Raw genomic sequence first — 27,218 nt, forward strand, 5'->3', positions numbered from 1 at the left:
TTTAACAGTCACATTTGGGCCACAACCTAAAGGACGTGGAGGAAGCACATGGGGTGATCTAGCATCTGGACACAGGTAACAGATCTGCCTAGGAAGAGGTGCACCAATGAAAAGGCAGACAACGAATAAGGGTCTTAGGATGCAATCCATCAACATGGACCCGATTGACAGAATGAGTGTGACAGATCGCCACAGCTGTCAGGACACACAGAAGCAGCTATTAGCAGGTCTTGGGACAAAAAGTGCTCTGCATGGCTTGGGGAAACCATTCTGCCCTCCACTCCATTTTCTGTCCTGGCCTACGGAATACAGATCACTTCTTTTCTGAACTGCCCTACTTTATTGCATGGCCTCATCTCTATAGCGCTTCATTTTCCTGATGAGGCCATGAAGCTTTAGGATTTGAAACAGCAACTTCAAACTCTTTTGGAGCCTTTAGTTCAAGGGTGTTGGAAGTAGAATTACCCATAAGAAAAATGTTGGGTGAGGTGCATGTGAAAAATGTTGGGCGAGGTGCAGGAACATCCTCTAATAAGAGTAGCATGCACTGCAACGATTCAATATGTAGTGTTGTGAAGGTTATGAGGAAAGGTGCAGATACACACCTACATGCAAGCTTATGTAAACAAATCACATTCAGATTCTTTTTGTTAAAATGATGGAAAAGACCATGCTTTCTGGAACAGGAGAAGGTCATGTTCCAGTTATTCAATCAATGTGGAGTTCCAGGGTCTAATTGGACGAAGAAAGTTTCACCAGTTTCTGAAATTTTTAATGGAAACACAGTAATTGGGCAAGCTTTGAGCTTAACACAAGAGTTTCTGTTAAAGGACAAGCACAGTGCTTTACACGCAATTATATCTGGCCCTTGAAGCCAATGTATGGAGAACAGAGAAGCCAACACCAGGATCCTCCTTCGGGGGGTTGTGCAGCTGCCTGGAGGATGCTTTTTGGATTTTCTGTAGCTTTTCTAATATTAGGGTGTGCCTAGATTTATCCCACTGGTGTGGTCAAGGGATAGTACTAGCACTATGGTAGCTTACACCTTTTGAGGAAAACGTAAGTACAGGAACATTTGGCAAAGGATTTAATCACATAGATGCACTGTCTAGCTACTTGATTTACTTGTGGCAGAAGAGAATGACAGGAGTGGATGTTCACCTCTAACCTAATAACCTGGGCTGGGTATGGTGGTGGAGGGCCAAGGCTCGAGAACAGATAGATCATGGATAATGATTCGTCCAGCTTTCACATGTCAGAAGCTCTACTTTTGACTTGCTGAGCTAGATGGGAGTAATAAAAATCCTGTCTAAGTGCTTTTAGGGTTTTGTCTATGTTATAAGCAAGAAGCTCTTAGGTCCCTTGCCTGTTCTGATGTGGGAAATGTGTTAGCGGGACACGTGAGCACAAGTTCCACAGAAATGGTATTTCCATGCAGGACACCTTTTTCAAGAATGGCTAACTTAACTTACTGCACTTGCTTTTTGAGTAGATTTCTTCTGCTCTGATTAAATTAATCCCTACTAGTCTTCTTGTACTGCTGGCTGTCACCAAGGAATGGCGCCTTCTTTCTGGTGACTGACAGCAATCTACTTCCCCAGTGTTCACTTCCCTTAGGTCTGCTATCTAAACACTTCTCAGGACACAGGAAGTAGCCATTCACCCAGATTGACCACTTTAAAAAGCTTTTCGAGTAAGGCCTCCTTTTGCTCCAAAAATGACAAATACCAGACTTTTGTGCCTATTGAATTTCCACTGATGTTTTGGTCTCCATGGGACTATTTCCATGGGCTCAGAGCAAATATTTGAGGGACCTTAAATTTTGCCTGGCTGCAAATCTACTGCACAGCTGAGCAAAAGTTTAGAGCCCAGGGCATGTTCTGCTGCTATACGTTATGTGGAGGAACAGCCTCCATTTGCATTTCTTGGGTATATACTGGTAAAATGTATGGGGCAAAAAAAAAAAAAATTTACCTGCATGAGTAGTTTTGAGCTTGAATTTTCTGGATTCACATGCCGTGCATTATTCTGTTGCCTAGTCATTGGGTCTAAAATGGTCTTATTCCCTTCCCTCTCTTTTTTCCTACTGGGTGTCAAGTGCTTCATTTGGGGGACAGGTCACTAGTATGACATCAGATCAGTTGAGCTGCACTCCCTGGAAGCCCCTCATTTTGGAGAGGCTGAAGTGTTGCATGCGAATCCAAAACAAAAAGACGCCTTCAAATTGCAAAATTACTCCCACAGGTTAAGTAACCATTTTGTTTTTCATCATGAATCTAGGGGTGGCTCCTCTGTAATGGCAGAAGATCATCGCACCACTGAGTTCGTCAGCAGACAATATTGGAATGTGTTTTCCTTCTGCTGACTGAGCCAGGGACTCTTTGGAGGTGCGGGGCCAAACATGGCAGGGAGGAGGAGGTACTGTGCATGTTGGTTTGGCCAGCAGTATTAGGCCAGCCAGACATGGGCAAATCGGTTTCTCCAACCTAGCTGTGTTGCACAACCATTTGGAGAAACGCCACAGGCACTGTGAGCAGCAAACAAGGCTGCTCAGACCAATCCTGGCACTGCTCTCATGCTAGGAGAGCAGAGGCTGGATTGAGTAGGGAGTCTGAGAGAAGAGCACCGATGTGTCAGCGGCAGGACATGTAATTTTTCTTTTTATTATCGCTCTTACAGCACACCCAGAGACCCTCCAACCCCACTTTTTGTAATTACCCTCAAATGCATGGTTTTGTCTTGCGTTGTAAACACTTGCCTGCCAACAGTCTTTATGAAGTTTAAAAAAAAAAAAAAAAAAAAAAGCAAAAAGTAATACAAAGTAAAAACTTTGGAGGAAAGGCTGTTTCGCACTTTATCCCAAAGATACTCCTGCGGCTACGTAGAAGGTCTGGCTATCCATCTTGCCATAGCTCCCTTGGTGACTAGGGAATCCTCACTGGTCGCAGTAAAGGAAAGAATCCCCTCCCCCCCCCTTTTTTGACTGATTTTGTTTCCTGAAGGTAATAGGAGACTGCCCGGTATGGCCTGGCTGACATGAGCAAGAAATCAACTTTAGCAGAAACTGCAGGTTAAGAGCACCCATTACCACTCTGCCTTTGTGTATTTGCAGGTAAGCCTCTTTCACTGCTAGTGCCTGCAGTTCATCAACTTTCATAGCAATATCACAGCAGTTAAGTAAACAGTCTTGAATGTTAAGTATTTAATTTGCATGTTATGCATGGTCCAAAGTCTCCAAAAACAACTTAGCTTCATATTAAAAGAGTGAGGGACGCCTTGTATGGACGAAGTTGTTGAAGGGTCGGGGTCTGTTGTCTGCTTTGATGCAGCAGGTGGACGTGAGACTTGCTGCATTCTGCCGGGGTAGGGGTATGAAGTGTGTCCAAAATCTACTCCTGCATATGAAAAATCTCAGCTCTTATGGGAGCACAGTGGTCTTGCAAGAACGCATTTACATTTTGGGATGGCCTCTATTTATGAAAAAAAAAGAAAAAAAAAAAGGCTTCACTCTTGCAGCACTCTGACGGGATCTCTACGCTCACAGCAACGGGTGTAGTTTCCCGTTTACTACCATTTCTAAAGTTGCATTTAGCACCCATTAATGAGTCAGCGGTTCAGTCGAAGAGCCAGGTTTTGAGGTCCTTCCTGAATTGAGGCAGCAATGGGGATTGCTTAAGTTTCAGAGACAGGGAGTGCCAGGTCTTCACAGCGAGGTAGGAGAAGGATCTTCCTCCAGCCATGGTCTTGCGGATCCGTGGGACGGTGGCCAGGGCCAGTTGGGTGGAGCATAGATGACTGGTGGGAGAGTAGGATGAGAGGCAGTGGTTGAGGTATGCAGGTTCAGTGTTGTGGAGTGCGTGAGAACCTTGAAGGCGATTCTTTTGTTGCTAGGTGGCCAATGAAGGTCTCTCAGGTGGCCGGTGAAATGGTTGCGTTACGGGATGTTCTGGCTGAATCAGGCGGAGGAGTTCTGGACGTTCTGCTGTTTCTTTTTGAGTTTCTTGGAGGTGCCGGTATAGAGGGTGTTGCCCTAGTCTAGTCTGCTGCTGACGAGCATGGGTGACCATTTTCATGGACTTGGTGGGGATCCACTTGAAGATCTTTCGAAGAAGGCAGAGCGTGTCGAAGCAGGACGACGAGACGGCGTTGATATGGCAGTTCATGGAGGACGAGGAGTCCAGTAGGATGCAGAGGTTTCGGGCGTAGTCCGTGGGGATGGGAGAGATTGTGAGCGCTGCTGGCCACCAAGAGTTGTCCCAGGTGGAGCGCGGTCTCAGTGCGGTGGTTGCTTCTGAAGCCTGATTAGGAGATGTCCAGGATGTTGTTCGTTTGGGCGAACTCGGAGAGTTGGACACTGAAGGCTTTCTAGATGACTTTGGATGGCAAGGGAAGCAGAGAGATGGGTCTGTAGTTCTTGGGGTCAGTCAGGATAGTAGAAGGTTTCTTTGGAAGGGGGTTGATCTCTGCGTGATTCCAGTCTTCCAGGAAAGTTGCAGACTTCAAGGAGCAGTTGATGGTGCAGCAGGGTTGGTGTTTGATGAAGGTGCCGGATCGGTTCAAGGGGTGTTGAGGGCAGGGATCCGGATGCGGCTCTGGAGTATACACTCTTCATGATCCTTGAGGTGTCATCAGAGGTGAGAGTAGTCCAGTTGGTCGTGGTCTGCTGGGGACTGGAGCCATTGGGTGTAGTGGTTGCAAGATTGTGGGTAGGCATATTTTTTGCAGTGTGGTCGTAGATCTCTTGATCTTGCAATGGAAGAAGGTGTCAAGTTTGTTACAGAGGTCTTGGGACAGGGGGATGGAAGGGTGGGGTGGGGGTAAATGTCTGCTCTGTCTGTGCTGGGTTTGGCGAATTCTTGGACTACGGCGAAGAGTTCTTTGCTGTTGTGTGCGTTAGCATTTATACATTCCTAGATGGCCTCTTTCTTTGATGTTCTGATGAGGAGGCGGTGTGTGGTGACAGCGGATTTGAAGGCTGCTCGAGCCATCGTGCAGGTGCACCTAGACTCTTGGAAGGGTGGAGGAGAACCAGCTGGCTTTTTTGGAGGGCTGCTTGCCTGAGGGTTTATTGAGGGAGGCCAGTGTGTTGGCGCAGTCGGAGATCCAGCGGTAGATGTTGGTTGCTGAGAAGTCGGCATTCGTGGACGTCTGTGGAGGGGTCTTGCTGAGGGAGGTGGTGAGCTGGTCTTTGGCGCCGTTCCAGCTTCCACAAGGATCGCAGTAGGCATGGTGGAGTACGGTGGGTTTGGTGAAGGAGAAGTGGACGCAGTGGTGGTTGGTCCAGTGTGGCTCGGATGTGTGGCTGATAGAGGTTGTTGCTTGTGGAGAAGATTGGGGTCAAGCATGTGTCCTGCTGCGCAAGTTGGTGTTGTGACCAGTTGTTGGAGTTTGATGGTGGCGAGCTTCTTCAGTAGGGATGAGGTGTTGCAGTCTTCGAGGTCACTCAGGTGGCAATAAAGAGGTAGCCAAGGAGGATGTAGTCTGATTAAGTTGGCTATGGCTTCACTGGAAGGGGGGGGGGGGGAGGGGGTCCGAGCAGTCTGTAGACATGGGTGCAGCGGAGGGTGGCGTTTGGGTTTGATCTGGACTGCTTCATGTCGGGCGAGTGGTCGTTAGAACTGGTTTGTGAGGCAGAAGAGGTCTGTGTACGATGAGGATGACTCCTCCCGGTCTGTTGACACAATCCTTGTGGATAATTTTGCACCATTCAGGGATGGCAGCTGCAATGTCCGTGGCGGAGCTGGAGTTCATCCAGGTTTCTATGAAGGAGAATTCAGGGGAGGTGGAGATGAGCAGGTCCCAGATCTCCACGGCGTGTCTTTTGAGGAAGTGGGTGTTGAGCAGAATACATCTGGGGTGGTCGGGTCCGGTTCTTGGCGGGGGGGGGTGTCATGCGGTCGGTAGATCTGGTAAGCCCGGAGGCCAGCGAAGGTGCAGTTGCAGCAGGTGAACGGGCATTTGGTGTTCTTCGGCACAGAGAGATGGCATCCGGGGTTGAGGGCGTGGAGGGTGCTGGGTTCGTAGCGGTGGATGGCCCGATAACCAGGGTCCATGGCAATAGGCACAATCCAGGCACAGACAGGCTTGCCTTCTGCGTGCCAGCGACTGCCATTAAGTAGCGGGTGGGGGACTGCAAGGGAGGAGCAGCGGTGGGGACAGGGAGGAAAAAGAAAGGGCTAAAATGTGCAGAAAGAGAAAAAGAACAGAAAGGCAGAAAAAATGAAATTAAGGAAAAAGAAATCAGAGGAGAAAAGGTAGAAAGCAGAGAGACAAGAGGGCAGAGCAGCAGCAGGGCAGAGATGCTCCTTAGAACTTGAGGACATGCATGGGTCAGGGGCCGCAGCTACCAGGCGAGGCTATGCAGGAAGGGAAGCAGTTCACTGACAAGGGCAAGGCACTTACAATGGGCTGACCCAATCAACCTACTCAAAACTCATATGAACTTTTTGCAGCCCACTCCCATTGCAAGTATAAAGGCTTATAAACTAGATGCCGCCTCCTTATTTCAGAACAGCATTGTGATTTTCACTTGTGTTTAAAGTCAATCAATTTCAAAATAAATATCAAATTTGTAGTGTAGGTCTACAACATGGGTACTCACAGTACGGCCCACGGGCCGGCAGCGGCCCGGCAAGCCTTCCCTGGCGGCCCGCAGACCATGAGACATCGTACCAGTGTTTTAAAAGAACATTTTCAGAGTGTCTGCAAACACTGCCGGTTGCAGAGACACTGAGAAACTCTGCTGCTCTGTGGGGGCTGGGTGATTCATTCTGGCGAGGCCAGAGTAGAGCTGCAGGGGCGCTAAGTGGAGGTGAAATACAGCAAAGCCCCATTCACATGCAAATGGTCTTTTAAAGACCTGTGAAGTGCTCGGGTGGGGCTGTGTGTCTGTGCGCGCTGGGGAAGCGGTCTCAGCCCAGTGACAAACAGGCAGGGTGAGATGACAGAGGGAGGTAGAAAGGGAAAGGGAGACCTGGAAAAGGAGACCTAGAAATGGAGACAGAGGGAGGAGGGAAGGGAGTGGGGGAAGAGATAGATGGACATAGATCGGGTCTGGTAGCTCAGTGGACGAAGGCGTCCGCTGCAGGGACCTGTGTTCAACCTCATGGTCACAGTTTTTTTGGTTGCTCAAGCCCCACCCCCTCCCCCACTGACCCCACCCCCACCCGTGCAGCCCTCGGACACAAACCACACTGTAAATTTGGCCCCCGAGAGAAAGTTTGTGAGTACCCATGGTCCTAGAATATCCCTCCTGAACTAGCATAGCACTCACCTTTTTTGTCATCTGGGATCACAATGGGAAGCTGTGCAGCCTTTTCATCGGTCTTCTCCACTTCTACTGTGTGTGGCAGGGGAAGGGCGGGAGGAATGGAGAAAGAAATGTTGGCAATTAATATTAAAGTACACACACATGGCCCAAGCTCAGGAAATAGGTCAGAAAAAAACTTTTACTGCCTCAGCCTAGGGTGCAGCCGGCATACATAAAGCTCCCTACCAGCAGCCACTTCAGACTACATGTACCATCATGCCTTTAAGAATTTGCCCACAGCTCAGTGCAGCTCTCCGAACCAGATGAAATTTTTCTTTGTCCATCTGTCAGCTCTGCCCACCATGAGTAGGGTGGGAAAGTCAAGCAATGCAAGTCAAGACACACTCAACCACCCTCTCTCCTTTACCCAATACCTTTTGGTACTGAAAGGCCATGAAAGACTCTGCTGTTCAAGTCCTCCTCAATAAAGCAACCACTACTATAAAGGACCCAGATACTGCTTTAGGAAAACGGCAGGCAACTGTACACAGTGACGATTTTGGCTACATTCCGAGTCTGTTGATGTGTACCAGTCATGCATCCATGCTCTGTACTGCACTTGCTCTTAAAATACATTCAGGCTCCTACCTTTTGTCTCTACCTCCATAGGCTCGGCCTCACTCTTCTCCTTCTTCTGCTCTACCTCTTCTTTTTTCTCCTCCTGTTCAGACTTCACAGGAGAAGCTTTCACATCCTCCACGGCTGGAGGAACCTACAGCAAAATATGGAAGTGAGCATGAAGGTCGCTGTAGGCTTACTGAATAGACTAGGTAGTATAGAAGGAGAGGAACCCTTACCTCTGCTGCTGCCTCAGCAGGAGGCTTTGCTTCCTTTTCAACCTCTGGTGGATTCGCTGGGCTCCCTTCTTTCTCTTTTACAACCACTTCTTCCACCTTCGTGCCATCCTCTAGAATAAAAACACACAAAAAAGCACACAACACAAAAAAAGTTAAACATGCGTCACCATAAAAACTTGAACCATTCAGAGTTTAGGTCTCATCTCCTATCCCAAATCTTACTGATTAAATGGATTGTAGAAATAATCTCTTAAAGTCTCACAGTAACCAACTCCTCTCCACCCTACATAAATGCAGGAGGAAGGCCCATGCATTGGTGCATGGGGTTCTAGAGCAAGCAAAAACCAAGACAACACAATTCAGTTCAATGTTATAATGGGGAGGTACTGCTGTACTTCTGTAAACATCAGTATACACATGTAACCAGATGAATACTTGTTCCTCAGTGGGGGGAAAAGACAGACCAGGTCACAAGCAGTCACTACAGAGCAGAGAAGTGTAACATGGCCATGGCACATAGAAGAAAGTTCAACTCACCAGAAGTGATAGGTGCAGGAGTGTTAGGCTGCGTGTCACCTGGAGTTGAGGGAGTGGGTGTTTTCGGTGATGGGGAATCTGGATTTGCAGCTTTTTTACTCTCCTCTGCTTCAGCCAGCTCTGGCATGCTCCAACGGCCATTGACATGCTCAAACTCTTGAACCTGTACTCAACAGAGTGGATAGAGGGGCAAACAAAAAAAAAAAAATATATATATATATATATATATATATATAACTTGTATGGACACTACCTCAATGAAGAGTTGCTGTATCAAAAACAGTACAACACGAGTCCATAAAATGCCATCAGAGTACCACACATACCTTCTTGCGAATGAGAGACATGACACCAATTCTGGTTAGCACGTGTTGCCGAGACAATCCCTCACGGGGGACACCATCAGCAAAGGTTTCCGCGCCATCCGCACCCGGCTCGCACAGGTGACGCATGAAGAGGGAGACATAGGCCCTGGTTTAAAGTAGGACAACAAATAAAACATTGTAGTGCTTGGAAAACTTTTAAACACCCTTAAAAAGCATAATTGTACACCTTTCACTATCTAAGCAGCAGGGTTCACTCAAAGATGTGAACTCCCCCTCCCTCCTCCCCGTTACCCCCTCAAAACCACAGAACTGCCAAGTCAGATTCTCTCATAAGGCAATACAAATGTCCTCATGAGACATGCATCTCCTATGTTCGTTCACCTAATTATCAGCACTTACTTAAACTCCTTCTCGGATTTACCACGTAGATCCCGCACCAACCACTGTGTGGTAAAAGCGTCTTGTGGGGGCATGCCATACCGCATAATGGCATTGAGGAAGGCCTTACGTTGACGGGCATTGAATCCTAGAACCTTAATGGAGGAAGGAGGGAAAGAGACTGTCACACTTGGTGAAGCAGAGATAAAAGGTCACACAGGCTCAAAGCAGAGCAGCATTGAGAAGTTAACATGCTGCCGCAATGAACGACCACACTGAATCAACCTTCATTGTTACTACCAGCTCCCTCAACCAGCAGAGGCAAGAGCAATTGTAAAATAGAACTGGCAGCAGAGGGTTCCTGGCTGCACAGAGGGGAGGAAGGACAGTTGGCACACTGGCCTGAACTACGTAAGGAGTGAGTAAGAGAGTACTGGGCATGAGGGGTGTGAGTGTAATGTGGTAAAATGGGGTGGCCAGTTGTTGCTACGTATGGATGGTCAACACATTGAGTAATCAGGGAAGATGGTCTTAAGCAGTTTAACTATTCAGGGGAGACCTTCCACACTACCATCTACACAATAACCTTCTGCCTCTACCACTGCCCTCCTCTGGTATAGATGGAGACAAGATTGTACAATGGAAGTGCTGAGCCTAGTGACCACAGGCACTTCAGATTTAGTCTAGAAGCCACAGTTGGTGTGTAGACTTGGGGAATCGTTAGAATTGGGGTGTGCTTTCAAGCTGCCAGTGGAGAGGAGGATGGGATAGAGTGATACTCACCTCAATGTTGCCTCCAACACGTGCCAGCAATGGCGGCAGCGGCTTGTCCTTGTCATTCCTCAGCCCCTTTCGGTTTGGCCGCCGAGTAGCTGGGAGGAAAGTAAAGTCGCTTTAGCAGAGTAAGCTTTCTTCTGGAAAGAATTTCTATCATGTGCCCTCCAAGAACCCTTTCTTCCTGCCCTCCACACACCAACACTTGACATGTTTTTCTTTTGCCTTCTCTTATTCTAATGCTTCTCTGAATCTTTCCTGGGATTCAGGAAGGGCAGAAGACTAGACACTCTACTCTCCACCACTACCCACCAGTTTCCACTCGGCATGAAACATGAACCAACCTTCCGTTCGTTCATCGAAGTCCTCATCACCTTCCTCAGAGGCCACAGAGTAGTCTGACTGGTTGTCTGACTGGTCATCTTGCCAATCTGAAATTAAAAATGGATAAATTAGCAATATCGACACAATGTGGCGAGTAAAGGGCAGAACACTGGTGTTGCACACAAAGAATTACCAAACCAAAAGTACACATACCTCTGTCTTCCTGGGAGCCATCGTTATAGTTAACCTGCTTGCGGATCCTCTTCCCTTTGCCCAGGTTGCGGGCAAGGTCCTCCTGTTGCTGCTCATAGTGGTGCCGGAGGAGCTTTTCCCAGTAGTCCGGATCCACACTCTCCTCCTGCTTGATAATCTCACGCTCCACTTCCTCTTCATCCTGCTGTGAGGTGAGAAAAAGAGAAGGAGAAAAGAAAGAAAAGACGCAAGAGAAGGAGAGAAAAAGAGACGTGGATTCAGAGAGAGAACTTTACCTGGAGATAGGTAAATACATGTAATGGATAAAATAAGCTACTCTCCACCACAAAAACAAACACTACCAAAACAACCTGCACGAGGAAACGAAGGTGCCAAGTTACCTGGATGAACGGATTTATACCAGCCTGGTACATACATTTGAACTGCTATGCCAAAGAAACCAATGATAGCCGCAGTTGACTGTGGATGTGTGCAGTCTATGAAAATTATTGAAAAGAATACTAAATAGGAAGGCACAAAATGTCTATTCTCATTTATTGCTCACATGGCGCTCAAGAAGTGTAACTACTAGGATGAAAATGCAAAAAGGAAACTCACCATTTCTTCAAGACTCATTCACAAACTGTATTAGGCAGAACTCTCGCTAAACAGATATGGGGTTGGGAATAAAAAGGAGTGGACTTAACCAGGTTACACTTTGTCAAAATATTTAGTTATTTTTCTAGAAGACACCTGGGGCAGAAGTCACCAAAAGGAGTAGCTGCAGTTTCGTTTCCTGTGAGACCTATGTATGCACTAAATGACTTCCCATGGGGAAGAGGACTAAACGCAGGGGATGGAGCCCTCAGCTGTCAGGGTAGGAGTCTGTCTATTAAAACAAACATCTGGGGCTGTATTAGAGACAAGGTGCTTTTTCCATTTTTTGGACCTGGTGCACTTTTTAAAAAGGTTCTCCTGGGGCAAACACTGAAAATGCACCCTATTATGATGATAGGCTGCCCCAGGGCAGCAATGAACTAGCTAGAGCTTTAAGTGCGCCAGTGCGATCGGTATCACAGAAGGGGCTGCACAAGCATCTGCGGCCCCTTCTGTAATACCATAGTGCCCCAGGGGTTCGCAAAGCGGGCGCAAACTGTTGCCCCCCGGCACTTTCTGTAATACGGCTCCTGATGTTTAATGCGCAAAAGAGGCCAACCACCCACAGGGACAAGACAAACCGGACCTTGACAGGCCTTTGGAGTGTCAGGGCCAGCATGAAATGGATAAATGAAGGGGAAGAAGCCAAGATTTTTGTATTCTCACATGGATCTTCTCAATTATGAGGCTCCTGTAAAATTGTTGACATTTAAAGCCCAGATTAAGTAGCAGAGAAAGCTGAAGGGTTAAAGGAAAATTAAAAGAGCCGCCCCCCCCAACCGGCAGTCAGCTTGACCGCATGTACTGTCATGCCTTTAAGGGATTGCCCATAGCTCGGTGCAGCCCTCCATAATAAACAGTGTTTATCTTCATCCGCCTGCAGACTCCACCGGCCATGAACAGGTAAGGTAAGCCATGAAACGCAGGTCAGATGCATCCAGTAGGAAAGGGATACATTTTCAGTGAAATGTTTAAGAAAGAAGCAAGTCCACTCACCGCATTGTCCTCCTCGCGCACCACATACTGAGCCACCTTGAAGGAGCTGAGGTACTCATTCATGCCCTGCACATCCAGCTCAGGCTCCTCAACTTCATCCTGGTTGCGGTCGAGCAGGCGGTCAATAGCTTTTTCATCGTAATGGATAACGCTCAGATCATCTCCATCCTTGTTGTCTCCTGATAGAACAGAATCAATGCAGTAGTACAATATAAAAATTGAGCAGAATACGCAGCACTTCAATGTATGCAAGCATTGAAAGAGGCTATTTTAGGATGCAGAGCCCAAGCATAGCCTTAAGTTGAAGAAATTCACATTTGTACAATACTCCCAAAATAGAGTAGGATTTCCTAAGGGAGCCTAGATACACTGCATGAAATTAAACCACACGAAACAACCACCGCATGACAAAGGTGTTATCAGTCAGTGACTTGAAGAGTTTGAGACCTAAAAAGACAGTCAGCATGAGAGACATGGTTTAAAGCAGAGGTCTTCATACTGGGGGGCCTTAATTGATCTCAGTGGGGAGTGCTAGGCTATGGCAAAAGTAGTATCATGGGGACAAGTGTTTTGACCTGAATAGTATGTTTGGAAATCATGTATTTCATTGCATTTTCAAGGGTTAACTGAACTTATCATTGCCAATTTAGTAGAATTGTGAAAACTTTGGGGAGCCCAATGATTATTTATTACTTAATTTTTTTTACCAGGGGGAAGGGGGGTTGGTGAAGACCATTGGTTTAAGGCCATAACCATGGCCAGTTCAGCTAACCAAGGGAATTGAGACAACAGGACTCCTCATAACGGCAGAGTCAGCTCTTGTTCTCACCCTCAGGTTGAACCTCTTCCTTGAAAAGCTCCTCCGTCCCAAACTTGAGGATGTCATCCAATTCCTGTTTGGACATGGAGGCCGTCTTGGATCCCAGGCCGGGCCTCACCACCAAGTGGGTCAGCATCATTTTCTTCTTGGCTACCTGTGTGATGCGCTCCTCCACTGAGGCACGCGTGACAAATCGGTAGATCATCACCTTCCGGTTCTGTCCAATACGATGAGCTCTGCTGAACGCCTGAGGGAAAAAAAAAAAAAAGAGAAATTGGTAAGCGGGGTAGATGGGTAAAGCAAATACGGAATGAGCTGGGACAGAGGTAACACCAGTTCACAGCAGGTTTTGAATCACGCAATATTTTCACAGAGAGCATCTAGCATCTTTTCCTCTTCTCTCCACCACTTGCCTGGATGTCATTGTGCGGGTTCCAATCGGAGTCATAAATGACAACTGTGTCAGCTGTGGCAAGGTTAATCCCAAGGCCACCAGCTCGAGTGGACAACAAGAAACAGAACTGTTGAGCACCAGGAGCTACAAACAGGAGAATGAAAAGATTAGCTGCAGAGGAAATTCTCAGGCATAATAGAATTACTTGACGTTTTACTATTTCTACAACGGAGGTTCTTTAACTTTGGCATCACCCAGAGATTGGCAGCATTGTGTACATTACAATGGGAGTCCCACCAAATCCAAAGCACCATTATTCAGGTCTAGTTAACCTATGAGAAGAACACTGCCCAACACTAAAGATGCATTTCAACATATGTCCTATCACTTGCTTAATCCTGGCTGAGGCCCCTCGCTGAACACACGTACCATTGAAACGATCAATAGCCTCCTGCCTCATGTTCCCTGTGATCCCACCATCAATCCGCTCATACTTGTAACCTTCGTGGTCCATAAAGTCCTCTAGGAGGTCCAACATCTTGGTCATCTGCAGGGAAAGAGAACGAGATATGTGAACTGAGGAAGGGAGGAATAAATAAGATTCAGGAATATATTACTAGTACAAGACCAGAATCTCTGGACCAAACCCTCGCTGTAACCCTACTAGTCACTGTAATCAATAGCCCTGAAACCATTAACTAGGTTGGCTTCGGGTCCCAGTAAACACAGACATAAGCAAAATGAGGAGTATGAAGTGTTAAAAATGTGTATTTCATAAAGATAAAATCACAAATCTAGGCAGGTTAACTAATTTAATCTAAACATACGCAGTAGATTAAAACACTGCTTCCAAAGCAAAAATGTAGTAATTTTAACATCCGTATGCATTTATCCTCTAGGTCAGGATAGGCAGCAAGGTTCTGTCACTTCCATTTATGGCAAGTCATTAAGTATGTATTTTGTCTTTGGCATTTCTTGGTGAATCTTGGAACAGGAGATGGATTAAACAGGTTTCACAGGTGTGTATAGCCAGTAACATCACAAAATAAAATGGTGTGAAACTTTTCAAACACTCATACCCAGTCACAGATCTGGGTTTAATCTATTGTTATTTTGCATGCCACGTCACCCCAGTTTGGACCCAGCCATATGCAAATCAGTCTTGACCTTGCGCCGTATTGGAACAGCCCAGCCCAGGTCCTCCCTGGACCGGAAACATTCATTCTGGGACCGGTTACAGGATATCGCCCCATATCAGCCATGCTACCTTGAATCCAATGGTGCAGCGAGCTAGTGACCCATGTCTGGGCATACCCTGCCACTTAGGGCACACATAGAAACATCACAAAATAATATGATAGACCGTGTTGAAACTTTTTAAAAATCACTCACCGTCAGTCATAGATCTGGGTGTAATCCACTGTTTTTTGCTCACCTCGTCACCCCAGTTTGGACCCAGCCATATGCAAATTAGTCTCAACCATGTTGCTTTGTGCGCCTTAAGAGGCTATGCGTTTGCCCAGATGTGACAAGAGCAAAGGGGTAAAAGGTGGTTACCCATCAGGCAGCAACCCAGGCCTTTCTAGACAACTTTACAAAGTTGGAAGCATCAGCTGCAGAGTTTTGCTTTCTCAGCTCTGTAGTTTGCCAATTCCTGAATTTTGATAATTTAAACATGGAAGCATTGTGCGAGCTCTGCGATTAGATCAGTGTCTTGGCCAGCATTTTCTTTGCTCTACTTCAACAAGGAATGGCACAACGTTAATGCCATGACTGCATAACTCATCTTGTGATTCCTGCTCTTGCTCTCCATCGTATCATGATGGTATTAATCAGTGGTGGTGCAGGCTTGTAGCAAACACATAAGGCTCTCTAAGAGTGCCCAAGTTGTGCCTGGCTCTGGATCAGGAAGAGTTTATCCAAAGAAGTCTTTAATGGTTCAAGTTTATGAAGTAACTGGATTCCAGTCTCTGGAGGCAAATCATCCTTATGCAGGAAGGGCTGTGACGAGAAAGAAGGAGCGTATGGGTGGCTAATTATAATTAGAACAGTGGAAGTTAAGCGGTCCATTGAAGACAATTGAGTGCTCAAGGAATCTAATGGCTGGTAGAAGCCCAGAGCATCAGCATTCCAATGTTTCAACCCCCTTGGGCTCCGTGAGGCCTTTGTTTTACCAGTAGGAACAGTCCGCCCAATTAGAACATTCTGCCTTCTAGGGGCAGTAGTTCCAATAGCCCTGAAGAACAAGTTACTTACCTTCGGTAACGATATATCTGTAAGAAACAGTAGTTAGTATTAGATTCCTTACCTTAGAATATCCCCAGGCGTCAGTCTGGATCCGGAAACTTTTGCGTAGCAGTACCCCTGCGCGTCGGTAGGCGTCGTCTGCAGGCGTCCCCTGCGGCTCCGCGTCGTCGGCGTCGTGCGCCGTGATGACGTCGCTGGAGTATATAGACGCCGCCTCCGCGCGCTGACGTCAGTTCTTTGCACACAGCTTTTCCGCGCCAGAACACGCAGAGCCATGTGAGAACTAACACTGGTGCCATTTGAAACTAGGGCCCTGAAAGGGATGTACTTAACCCTAGGTATCAGTTCGCAGAACGGGGAGGATGGGTGGGGCGGTAAGGAATCTAATACTAACTACTGTTTCTTACAGATATATCGTTACCGAAGGTAAGTAACTTGTTCATCTGAAAGAAACAGGTTAGTATTAGATTCCTTACCTTAGAATAGATACCCCAGCAATACCAACCCCGGTGGTGGGTCTGCGAACCAATACAATCTACACCAGAAAGTCCTGGAGGACCGAACGGCCAAAGAAGCCATCCCTCCGGACTTGACTGTCCAGGCAGTAGTGCCTCGCAAAGGTGTGCAGCGAGGCCCACGTAGCCGCCTGGCAAATGTCCTGCAAAGGGACTCCCCGGCCCAGGGCAGTAGTAGCCGCCGTAGCCCGAGTGGAATGGGCCCTCAGCCCAACAGGAGGCTCCTTCCGAGCCAAAGAGTAGCATGCTTTGATGCACAGGACGACCCACCGAGAGATGGTTCGTTTCTGTACCGCCCTTCCCTTCTTCTCACCCACGTAGCCAACAAACAGTTGGTCATCCACCCGGAACTGGCGTGTGCGATCCATGTAAAATGAAAGCGCACGTTTTGGGTCCAGACGATGGAGCCGCTCTTCATCCTTTGAAGGATGCGGAGGCGGGAAGAAGGAGGGCAAGGTGATGGACTGCCCAATGTGAAAAGCAGAGACTACCTTGGGCAGGAAAGAAGGTCTAGTCCTAAGAACCACCTTGTCAGGATGAACAGACAAGAAAGGAGGTTTAACAGAAAGGGCCTGGAGCTCACTCACTCTCCTGGCAGAGGTGATGGCAACCAGGAAGGCCGTCTTTAAAGTGAGAAGACGGAGAGGACAGGAATGAAGAGGCTCAAAGGGAGCACACATCAGGAAAGTCAGAACCAGGTTCAAGTCCCACTGAGGCATCACGAACGGAGCAGGTGGATACATGTGCGTGATGCCTTTTAAGAATCGTAATACAATAGGGGACTTGAATAAAGATGGCTGATCAGGTAGCCTTAAGAAGGCGGAAAGGGCAGAAAGATAGCCCTTGATAGTGCCCAGAGCAGAGCCCTGCTGGGCAAGGGAAAGAAGGAAGAGGAGAACCTCAGACAGAGGGGCAGAAAGGGGGTCCACAGCCTTTGCTGTGCACCATGCCACAAATCTGTTCCACCGGCAGGCGTATACCGACTTTGTGGAGGGACGCCTGGCTGCCAGAACAACATCACAGACTTCAGGAGGCAAGTCAAATGGCCTCAACTGTCGCCGCTCAATCTCCAAGCATGGAGGTGGAGACTGGACAGGTTCGGGTGGAGGACCGTCCCCTGCTGCTGCGACAGAAGGTCCTCCTGAAGGGGCAGGCGGATCGAGGGACCGACTGTCATGCTGAGTAGCTCGGGATACCAGTACCTTCGAGCCCAGTCCGGAGCCACAAGGATAACTTGGGCCCGGTCGCGCCTGATCTTCTTCAGCACTCTGGGCAGAAGTGGTATAGGCGGAAAGGCGTACAACAGACCGCAACTCCACTCGCGCCGAAAGGCGTCGCCGAGCGAGTGCCGTCTTGGAAACTCCAACGCGCAGAACTGATGACATTGCGCGTTCTCTTCTGTGGCGAATAGATCTAACCAAGGCTCTCCCCATTGCTGAAAGAGGCCTCTCGCCACGTCCGAGTTCAGACGCCATTCGTGATCCACCGAGCACCGACGGCTGAGTTCGTCCGCCCTGGCGTTCAGAGAACCTGCCAGGTGTTGAACCGTCAGAGTCACGCCCTGACGTTCCAGCCATTGCCAGAGACGCAGAGCCTCCTGGCAAAGGGTCCACGACCCCACACCGCCCTGTTTGTTGCAGTACCACATGGCGGTGGTGTTGTCCGTGAACACCTGCACTACACTCCCGTTGACAAAGGGGAGGAATGCCTTCAGTGCAAGGCGAATCGCCCGCAGCTCCAACAGGTTGATATGGAGCCGGGACTCCGCCGGAGACCAGATGCCTCTGATCTCCGCCTCTCCCAAGTGGCCACCCCAGCCCTGGAGGGACGCGTCCGTCACAACCACGTGCTCCGGTTGGGGAAGGGAGAGGGATCTGCCTCTGACCCAATCGCGGTCCGTAAGCCACCACTGCAACTGTCTCGCAGTGCCCTCCGAGATCAGGACATGGTCGGATAGGTTGCCCTGATGCTGGGCCCACTGAAACTTCAGGTCCCACTGCAGAGCCCGCATCCGCCACCTGGCGTGATGCACCAGTAGGATGCAGGAGGCCATCAGCCCCAGAAGCCGCAGCGTCAACCTGACCGAAACCCGGGATAACGGCTGAAAGATGGGAATCAGAGCCTGAATATCCCGGACCCGCCGTTCCGGGGGATAAACCCGAAACTGCGCCGAGTCGAGAACCGCTCCGATGAAAAGGAGCTTTTGAGAGGGACACAGGTGTGATTTCGGCACATTGATGGAAAACCCCAGCTCGTGCAGGAGGTCTGCCGTCATCTGAAGGTGGCGGACGACTGTCTGGGGCGAGCCCGCCTTCAACAACCAGTCGTCGAGGTAGGGGAAGACTGAAACCCCTAACCGGCGCAGATGAGCTGCGACCACCGCCATCACTTTCGTGAACACCCGTGGGGCGCTGGTAAGGCCGAAGGGGAGCACGATAAACTGAAAGTGCTCGTGGCCTACCGTGAACCGCAGGTAACGCCGGTGGGCCGGCAGGACGGGGATGTGAAAATACACATCCTGCAAGTCCAACGCTACCATCCAGTCTTGTGGGTCTAAAGCAGCCAAGACCTGAGCCAAAGTCAACATCTTGAACTTCTCCTTCCGGAGGAAGCCGTTGACGTTCCGTAGGTCCAAGATAGGACGCAGGCCTCCTTTGTCCTTCTTGGGCACCAGAAAGTAGTGGGAGTAGCAACCACACCCTACTTCTGGCCCAGGAACGCGCTCGATGGCCCCCTTGGCCAAGAGGGCCGTAACTTCCTCCTGCAGAAGTGTCAAGTGGTCCCCCGACACACGGTGGTTCTGCGGTGGCATGGCTGGAGGAGTGGACTCGAAGGGGAGGGCGTAGCCCCTTCGAACGAGCTGCAGCACCCACCTGTCCGACGTTATCGCGCGCCAGCGGGAGTGGTGATGGCGAACCCTGCCACCCCACTGGCGTCACGTGAGCCCGAAAGCTCGGACTAGGAAGGCTTGGATGCAGCAGCGGGGGGGAGGCGTGGACTGACCTCGCCGCTGGCCTCTACCGCCACCACGGCGGAAACCACGGCCGCCACCGCGCTGGGGAGCGTTCTGCGGCGCGTGGCTGGCAGCACGTGTGGGACCGCCCCTCCCTTGGCCACGAAAGGGGCGAAACGAACCCGTCTGCTGGCGCTGGGTCGAAAGACCCAAGGACCTGGCCGTGACCCTGGAGTCCTTGAAGCGCTCCAGCGCGTGGTCCGCTTTGTCACCAAACAGGCGACTGCCATCAAATGGCATGTCCATGAGCGTATTTTGGACGTCTGGCGAGAAGTTGGCAGATCTCAGCCAAGCATGGCGACGAATCGCCACCGTCGTGGACATAGCCCGTCCCAGCGAGTCGGTCGTGTCCAGACCACAACGGATCGAGTACCGCGCCGCATCCCGGCCTTCAACGAAAGCCCGGGTGAGCTTGTCCCGCACTTCCTGGGGGCATTGCGGCAAACACTCCTCGACCGTATCCCACAGGGAGTGGGTGTAGCGGCCCAAGAGGCACGCGGTATTACAAGACCGCAGTCCAGCGCTCAAAGAGGAAAAGACCTTTTTACCAAATTGGTCATACCGCTTTGATTCCCGATCGGGCGGAGCCGACGGGAACGCGGACTGCGAAGTGGAGGCCTGGATCACCAGACTCTCCGGGGAGGGATGGATGGATAGGAAGGCAGGGTCGTCCGAGCACGGACGGTGACGCCTGGCAACGTTCCGGTCAACCGGTGCACCGGAAGCGGGCCTGGACCAGGTGCCCAAAAGGACATCCGTCAGGGCCTCATTAAACGGCAGCAGAGGCTCCTGGGGGCATGACTGCGGTTTAAACACTTCGGTCAGAATGTTCGGCTTGACCTTCGCGACAGGGAGCTCAAGGCCTTGGCAGCCCTCATCAGGACCACCGAATAGGCAGCACCTGCCTCAGACGCCACAGGGGTCGGGGAGACAAACCCAGGGTTGGGCGACTCGTCCAGACCACTGGCATCACCCAGATCACCTACCCAGTCCACATCATACTGGCAGGCACGGGATAAAGGGTCCTCAGACCCCTCCCAACCCTCTCCATACTCGTCCTCATCGCCGTATTCTGGATCGACGATATAGACCTCGGGGTCAATGGGCCCCATCGGCGCCGGATCCGGCGTCGGACGACGCCGGTCCGACTCCGCGTCAGGAGTCAGAGGAATGGGGGTGGCGCCGCGTGGCGTCGGCGCCGGGGACCCGACGCCGGCCGGAACCGACGGCGGAGTCGCCGCACCGCGCGGAGGCGGTACCACGGGGTGGCTCAAAGGAACCGACGCCGGAGAGGCCGGTAGACCAGCCGGCGACGAACCTGAGGGGCCCAGCGGCGCCGAGGCCGGAGCCACCGGCGGCGTCGAGGCAGGAGCACCCGAACCGCTCGGGCCCCCAGACGGGACCGACGGGCCCGCAGGCGCCGTAGGAGACCTCGCCCTCATAGCGATGAGGAAGGCCTCGATCTCCTCACTCGACGCGCCTTCCCCAGGGACCGACGGGTATGGGTCAGACGGCGTCGGCAACCCACGCGGGGCCGCGGGGGTGGGGCCACCCGAGCCCCCGGCCGCATCACGCGGGCGTCGGGGGTACGATGACGACGCCCCGACCTCTTACGCTTACCTGACGAACCGGAGGAATGGTGGCGACTCCCGGAGCGCTCATGGCGGCTCCGCGATCGTTCCTTCGACCGCTCCCTCGACCTCCGACCGGACCGGGACCGCTCTCGACGCGGGGCCGACACACGGAGCTCGAGAAGCTTGCGGGACCGCTCCCGCCTAGCTTTACCAGTCAAGGCCCGACAGTTGACGCAGGACTCCACGTCGTGGTCCGGGCCCAGACACCGGAGGCAGAGTCGATGGTGGTCGGTGACCGACATCAGGCGGTCGCACTCGTCGCAACCCTTGAAACCAGGCATCCTACCGGCACCGTAGAAGATTAAGTAATTAACAATAAACTTGGTCAAAAGACCGGAGTACTGCTCTTCGGATCTGCGCTAACTGGCGCGGAAAAAAGAAGAACTGACGTCAGCGCGCGGAGGCGGCGTCTATATACTCCAGCGACGTCATCACGGCGCACGACGCCAACGACGCGGAGCCGCAGGGGACGCCTGCAGACGACGCCTACCGACGCGCAGGGGTACTGCTACGCAAAAGTTTCCGGATCCAGACTGACGCCTGGGGATATTCTAAGGTAAGGAATCTAATACTAACCTGTTTCTTTCAGATGCCCTCTGCAGCAGGCTATATCAGCCTTTTAAGGACTGCCCCCTTGTTAAAGGGCCCGAGCCGAAAACTCTGGATCAGCCCTTTAATGGCCAGTAGAGCCTGCTACGGATGTTTCTCAGGCATAGTTGTCTCAGCACTCACTTAAATTAAGACACAAATATTTCATCATAAGCAACACAGTGACATGTAGTGGGAAGAGATGATTAAGAACTCAACTTAATCAGCTCCTCCCAAATACTTGAATGTCAATACAGCAACAGCACAGAATTTAGCCATGCTCAGAAGTCTTCAGAAATGAGTCCCTTTTCTCGTGAACAGTTCTAATCCCAAAACGCGGCAGCAGAGTTTCTCCAAAATAGAGGCAAAAGCCACCAATGAAACATTAAGACAAGACATTTGAGGAAGCCTTCAAACGTTTACTAGTAAGGCCGTTGCCAATGCAGCAGCTTTTACAAGCCATGTATTCTGACACAGTGTCGGGTGGGAAAATGGAGCAGTCGTTCAAGATTATCATTGATGAATCCATTATGATCTTGAGATTTAAAAACAAACAAAGCACATTCAGAAACACTGGGCTGATCTGAATCGCTTCCATGCAGCCAAAATCTAGCTTGATGCCGAACAAACGCCCTAGGTAAACCCGAATCCTAAATAAGAAACTGGACCTTTTTTTCCTGATTAAAGACTGGTCTGCAGCTAGACAAAACCCAACAAAGATGGGTTCCATGGCTTATACAAAACGTGCTACCGAATACAGAAAGAAAAAAAAAATAGTCTAAGGTTCACTTCACTGTATGAAGTGAAACCCAATGATTAAGAGTCAATATATTCTACCCTGCAACGTTATGGTCTATATAACATTTTCACCTTCACATTTGAAGTAATTCCATTTTTCGACAATCCTTGTTAATTGTATTCCTAGGTATGGTTTCTCACAGCTCTGGACAGACTTGTTTTTGAATCAATAAATTCGATCTGGACCAATTAATGACCTATTCCAAAAATGAAGCAAACCTTCCCACAGGATGTAAGAAGTGGGATTGAAGTTTGAGGTCCAGAAATTGCTAACCGCATATAGTCTACAGAAAACACAATGGTAAATATTCATAAGAATTAACACCACCTCCTTTAATTGGGTCTGTTGTTTCTAGCAGCGAGAACGAAAAATTCGAAGGTTAAACGGAGCAAGAGTAAGAGCTGTGGCGCAGCGGCCAGGGTGACTGACTCCTGAACCCAGGGGCTCACGGTTCGATCCCCAGTACCAGATCAGCCCAGCACCATGTGACTCTGGGCAATAGCTCGCTTAATCTTCGCGACTGCCCTCAGCGCCTTGACACCTTTGGGTAATTGTTCGCGCTTTACAAATACTGGACATTTACATAAAAGCACATCCCTATTTGTAAGGCTACTTCCCTTTATAGCAAACTATTGGCATGAATGCCAACTGTGGTGCATTCATAAAAATACAGATTAGTGCAGAATGACTGTTCCAGGTTCATTTTCTCAAAATAATTCTTGATACTCCCACAACCTACAGGATCACAAGCATTTTCTGTAACTAACCTCACCAACAGATTATCTTGCCTGTCAACAAATGCCCGTTAAGCACATTAAGTGCATTATTTGTTCAAGATCCTTTTCTAATAAAAAGGCAGTGAGCTTTGTGCACCGAGATCTGCCAAAATTATTATTTTTCCTCCCCAGAGTACCTTTGCGTCCCAACTCATTAATGACATGAGCCTTCAGCTGCTGTAATCAAAGGAATCTTTATCTGGTTTTGAATGGCCGATTGATTATCTGCACCTCTTTCATTGAATGTGAAATTCTAGTTCGAGAAAAGCAATCGTTGGACGCGTTGACCAACCTAGATGCAATTGCTTCCAAATTTTATGTACCGATTGGAGCATTAAAATTATCCAAGATACCCAGTTTATGAATATTAGGATGTGAAACAGCTCAAGCTACTTCAGTTTCAGAATCGGTTTAGGTGATCAATTTAAGTTTGATCACCCAACCTAAATTGTTTTGCTTGTATGAGCTCAATGCTCCAGGGTCCTGCTTGCAGGAGCCGGAAAAAAGAACTGAAAGTAAAAGGGACCGGCAGTGCATTCTGGGATACTGTGAAGTTCTGGAAAGTTCTCTTAAAGGCACAGTATCCTGTTCTGAGCCACATAATGGCAGCCTATGGGGCTGGTCTGTCCATGTCTTCCTCTCTATCATTCCAGCTGTTAAAGCAAGGGAAATCTGGCAGGCTTTGCCGTTTGTGGATTTTTGGTGGAATTTCTAGTTGAAATACTGGACATAGGCTATAGTGGATATAGGCTGCATTCTGCATTTTTCGACACTTTAAGAGATTATTTTTGATTGCTCCGGGGTGCACGCACATGGGCGGGACTATTCGGGGTGCACGCACATGGGCGGGACTATTCACTAGATTATGACTATACACAGAGATCTCCTACTACAGAATGGACTGTTATACAAGTAAAAAGCGACCACTGGTGTGCAGTGGGGTTCACCAGAGTATGCATTTTATTGATTCCGCCTAAGAGCTTCAGAAGACCACTCTTTGAAGGCACCATGAGAGTCCTACAAAGAGATTATGTAGGAGCAAAGCAGTCAGAGGGCACAGTAGTCCAACCACCCTGCATCAACAGGGTGCCTACATACTTGGGGAACAGGTAAGCCACCTAGTATATATTATAAGTAGTCTACGCAGAAGAGGCCAGGGTCTAGCCTCTTGGAGGCATGGTTTTTCCATCAGAGAATACTCCACGGATCGACAGTGGACTTGCCTCTGGCAGCAGAGTTAAGATACCAAAAACACAGCCTGCGTAAGTGGTGGGTCAAGGTCATAAGTAGAGGTTCTATACACCTCAAATTAATCAAGGGATCCATCAGGATTTTAAAAAGCGTGGCTATTCATCCAATAGGGTATCCAGGCATTGCAGGTCCCAGAGGTTTATTCGAACAGCCAAAAGGGATAGAGTCCAGGAAATTAAAAAACGAAAAAGAGGGAGGAAAGGAAAGAAGAATGAAGACGTGAGGACATGATAGATAGGAGGAGAGAATTGGGGGCAGGGTAGCAGGAAAACAAAATTTCCAGCCACTGACCATGGTAAAGCCCCCCAGCCTCCACCCCACTGCCAAACATCTTATATTTTTTCCCCATTACTAAACACTCCTTCCCTTTGCTCACGCTTCTATTCTCGTAAGGATCTGAATTAGCCACAAGGTGATGTGTGTGTGTGTGTGTGATGTGAAATGGAGAAAATGAATAATTAACAGGTCATGTAAGGGTACTGTGCTTTTCACTGGAGCGGCTTGGATTTACCTGAGAGAAGATAAGCACTCTGTGTCCATCGTTCTTCAGTTTCCGCAGCATTTTCTGCATGAGCAGCAGTTTTCCTGCTCCACGAATAAGGGCAGTGCCATCGTACATTCCATTTGGCATCTTTGGGGCCTCCTGCAGGGGGAAAAGGATAAAAAAAAAAAGATCAAATCATGGGGAAAAGTAATAGCACTGCACATGAAAAGGAGAGGTGCAGGTATAGCCAATTCAACATCCTATAGCGTGCCCCCCCCACCCACCCACCCACCCACCCAAATGGCAAACTTCATAGCTTATGCATACCATAGCTGCAACTGGAAACAAGTAGGGGTGGTTACAGCACTTCTTCAGGTCCATCACCACATTGAGAAGCGACACCTGGTTGCCTCCTCCACGAGTGTTGAGAGCTTCAAAGTTCCTGGTCAAAATGAACTTGTAGTATTTCCTATGAACAAAGGTGGGACAAGATGGGGACATGAGGGTAAGCATGTTGCACTGGGCTCTGTAGAGCCAACAAAAGACCAAGGAGGATCGAACCAGTAGGCCCACAGACCAGACTAATGGCTTTTTGGGGGTACTCTTCAGAGAATCCCTGTAACTATCCCCAGAGACTCTTGTCCTTATTTCAGCTAGCCAACAGTTTGGAACTACAAAGACTTTGCTGCCAGGTTTGAATGTTCAAGGCAAGAGACTGGGACTTACTTCTGCATAGGACTGAGCTCCACACGGACGATCAGCTCGGTCTTTGAAGGCATGTTCTTGAAGACATCAGCCTTCAGTCTTCTCAGCATGTGAGGCCCCAACATGTCATGGAGCTTCTTGATCTGGTCTTCCTTGGCAATATCTGCAAACTCCTCCAGGAAGCCCTCCAGGTTACTAAAGAAATAAAAGAGCGGGGAAAAGACAGTTTATATCAGTGAAAGCAGTAATAAAGCAAAGAAACGTCTCTAGTACGGCCTAGCCATTAAAGGGAAGGAGATCAGATTTAAAAAGAAATGGTGAAAAGCCCTCTAGGTTAAGGGAGAAGAGGCCAGAAGTCAGAACAAAAAGCAGACTAATTAGTGGAAGGGGCGATGCATTATGGATAAATGTCTTTACCAGGAGGGGCTCCAGATTACTGAGGAAGGATAGGGGTGTGTGAACAAGACTTAAGGGACAGTCCACTCAGAATAGGAAGGGGACCACCAGTTCAAGGACTGAAATTGAGGCAAAGAAACAGGACAGGATGCACTGGGGCACAGAAACAATTGTCTTACTGAAATCTCTCAGGAGTCAAGAAGTTCAGCAGATGGAAAAGTTCCTCCAGATTATTCTGCAGAGGAGTGCCAGTCAGCAGCAACTTGTGCTGAAGTGGATAGCCATTCAGGATCCTAAAAAACTGCACAAGGGGGACAAATTACAATTCAGCCAGGCAACCGCATACATTTTCATGTAGTTTATTTCCGGACATACAACCACTTTACTGCCTGGGTTCCACATAAGACACCCATACCTTAGACTGGTTGTTTTTCAAACGATGGGCCTCATCAACTACTAGGCAGGCCCAGTCGATGGATCCCAGCACAGCAGTGTCGATGGTGATCAGCTCATAAGAAGTCAGCAGGACATGGAACTTCACGGACGAATCTTTCTGTATGTAACAAAGTTGAAACAAATTAAAGCGAGGCCAAGACAGCAAAGAATTTTCAGTTTTGGAACAATGGGACCCTCCCATACGAATTAGAAAATGTTGGAGGAAGCTGGATGCGTGCAAGGTTCAAGTTAAGCAGCATTTACAGCTCATTACACTAGAAATATCCTCCTACTGAAGGAGGACACTTCTCCCAAGAGACCAGGAATTCATTCTGGCAAGACACGCCACTATTTCATGTCCACTAACCATTCTCATTTCTCCCTCCAATGCAAGACATGGCAAAGCAGAAAAGCTGTGGAGAATACAAAGACAATAATGCTATGGAAGCGGTCTCCTTCCCCATCCTTCGTACTGACCTTCATCCGAGAGGCCTTCTTTCCACCACGGATGGCGTTGTCTTCAAAGGAGAACTCGTTCTCACGGATCACTGCACGGCTGTCCTTATCACCAATGTAGGTCACTACGTACATGTCAGGTGCCCACATCTCAAACTCGCGCTCCCAGTTGATGATGGTGGACAGTGGGGCACTAACCAAGAAGGGGCCCTTTGAGTGACCCTATGGGACAGAAACAGAGGTCAACGATGGGCCTGCAAAAACCGGTCAAGCATCCTTATTAAGTTTTTGCCGTAAATGGCCATGGCTCAACTGTCTCACTCATCGCCCCTGGATTACTTACTATATTAGACTAACACCTGTGAAGCAGAGTCGTTCGGCTACACTCTTCTAAGTTAGGTTTGTTCTTCTCCCA

General features: G+C 49.1%; 1 protein-coding gene and 1 non-coding gene across 8 annotated transcripts in view; both read right to left on the reverse strand.

Moving 5' to 3' along the window:
* The window catches only part of CHD4 (chromodomain helicase DNA binding protein 4), an 81,693-nt gene that overhangs the window by 24,954 nt on the left and 29,521 nt on the right, over window positions 1–27,218 (reverse strand). For 2 of the 7 annotated variants that reach the window (XM_078651562.1, XM_078651558.1), the window contains exons 16-34: window positions 26,825–27,025; window positions 26,328–26,465; window positions 26,092–26,213; window positions 25,538–25,711; window positions 25,139–25,280; window positions 24,839–24,970; window positions 13,934–14,051; window positions 13,524–13,648; window positions 13,120–13,357; window positions 12,291–12,469; window positions 10,659–10,839; window positions 10,466–10,552; window positions 10,131–10,219; window positions 9,369–9,502; window positions 8,970–9,114; window positions 8,644–8,806; window positions 8,107–8,216; window positions 7,898–8,021; window positions 7,274–7,339 (exon numbers count right to left, since the gene is read on the reverse strand). In XM_078651562.1, the coding sequence (XP_078507688.1) occupies window positions 7,274–7,339; window positions 7,898–8,021; window positions 8,107–8,216; window positions 8,644–8,806; window positions 8,970–9,114; window positions 9,369–9,502; window positions 10,131–10,219; window positions 10,466–10,552; window positions 10,659–10,839; window positions 12,291–12,469; window positions 13,120–13,357; window positions 13,524–13,648; window positions 13,934–14,051; window positions 24,839–24,970; window positions 25,139–25,280; window positions 25,538–25,711; window positions 26,092–26,213; window positions 26,328–26,465; window positions 26,825–27,025 (2,668 nt within the window). Of the gene's footprint in view, window positions 1–7,273; window positions 7,340–7,897; window positions 8,022–8,106; window positions 8,217–8,643; window positions 8,807–8,969; window positions 9,115–9,368; window positions 9,503–10,130; window positions 10,220–10,465; window positions 10,553–10,658; window positions 10,843–12,290; window positions 12,470–13,119; window positions 13,358–13,523; window positions 13,649–13,933; window positions 14,052–24,838; window positions 24,971–25,138; window positions 25,281–25,537; window positions 25,712–26,091; window positions 26,214–26,327; window positions 26,466–26,824; window positions 27,026–27,218 lie in introns of all 7 variants that reach the window. The other 5 variants (XM_078651563.1, XM_078651559.1, XM_078651560.1 and 2 more) reach the window with 3 other exon arrangements.
* Window positions 7,515–7,652, reverse strand: LOC144771264 (small Cajal body-specific RNA 11). The gene has a single exon (XR_013599215.1).

Source organism: Lissotriton helveticus, chromosome 7, assembly GCF_964261635.1.
Source record: "Lissotriton helveticus chromosome 7, aLisHel1.1, whole genome shotgun sequence".
Classification (NCBI taxonomy): Eukaryota; Metazoa; Chordata; class Amphibia; order Caudata; family Salamandridae; genus Lissotriton; species Lissotriton helveticus.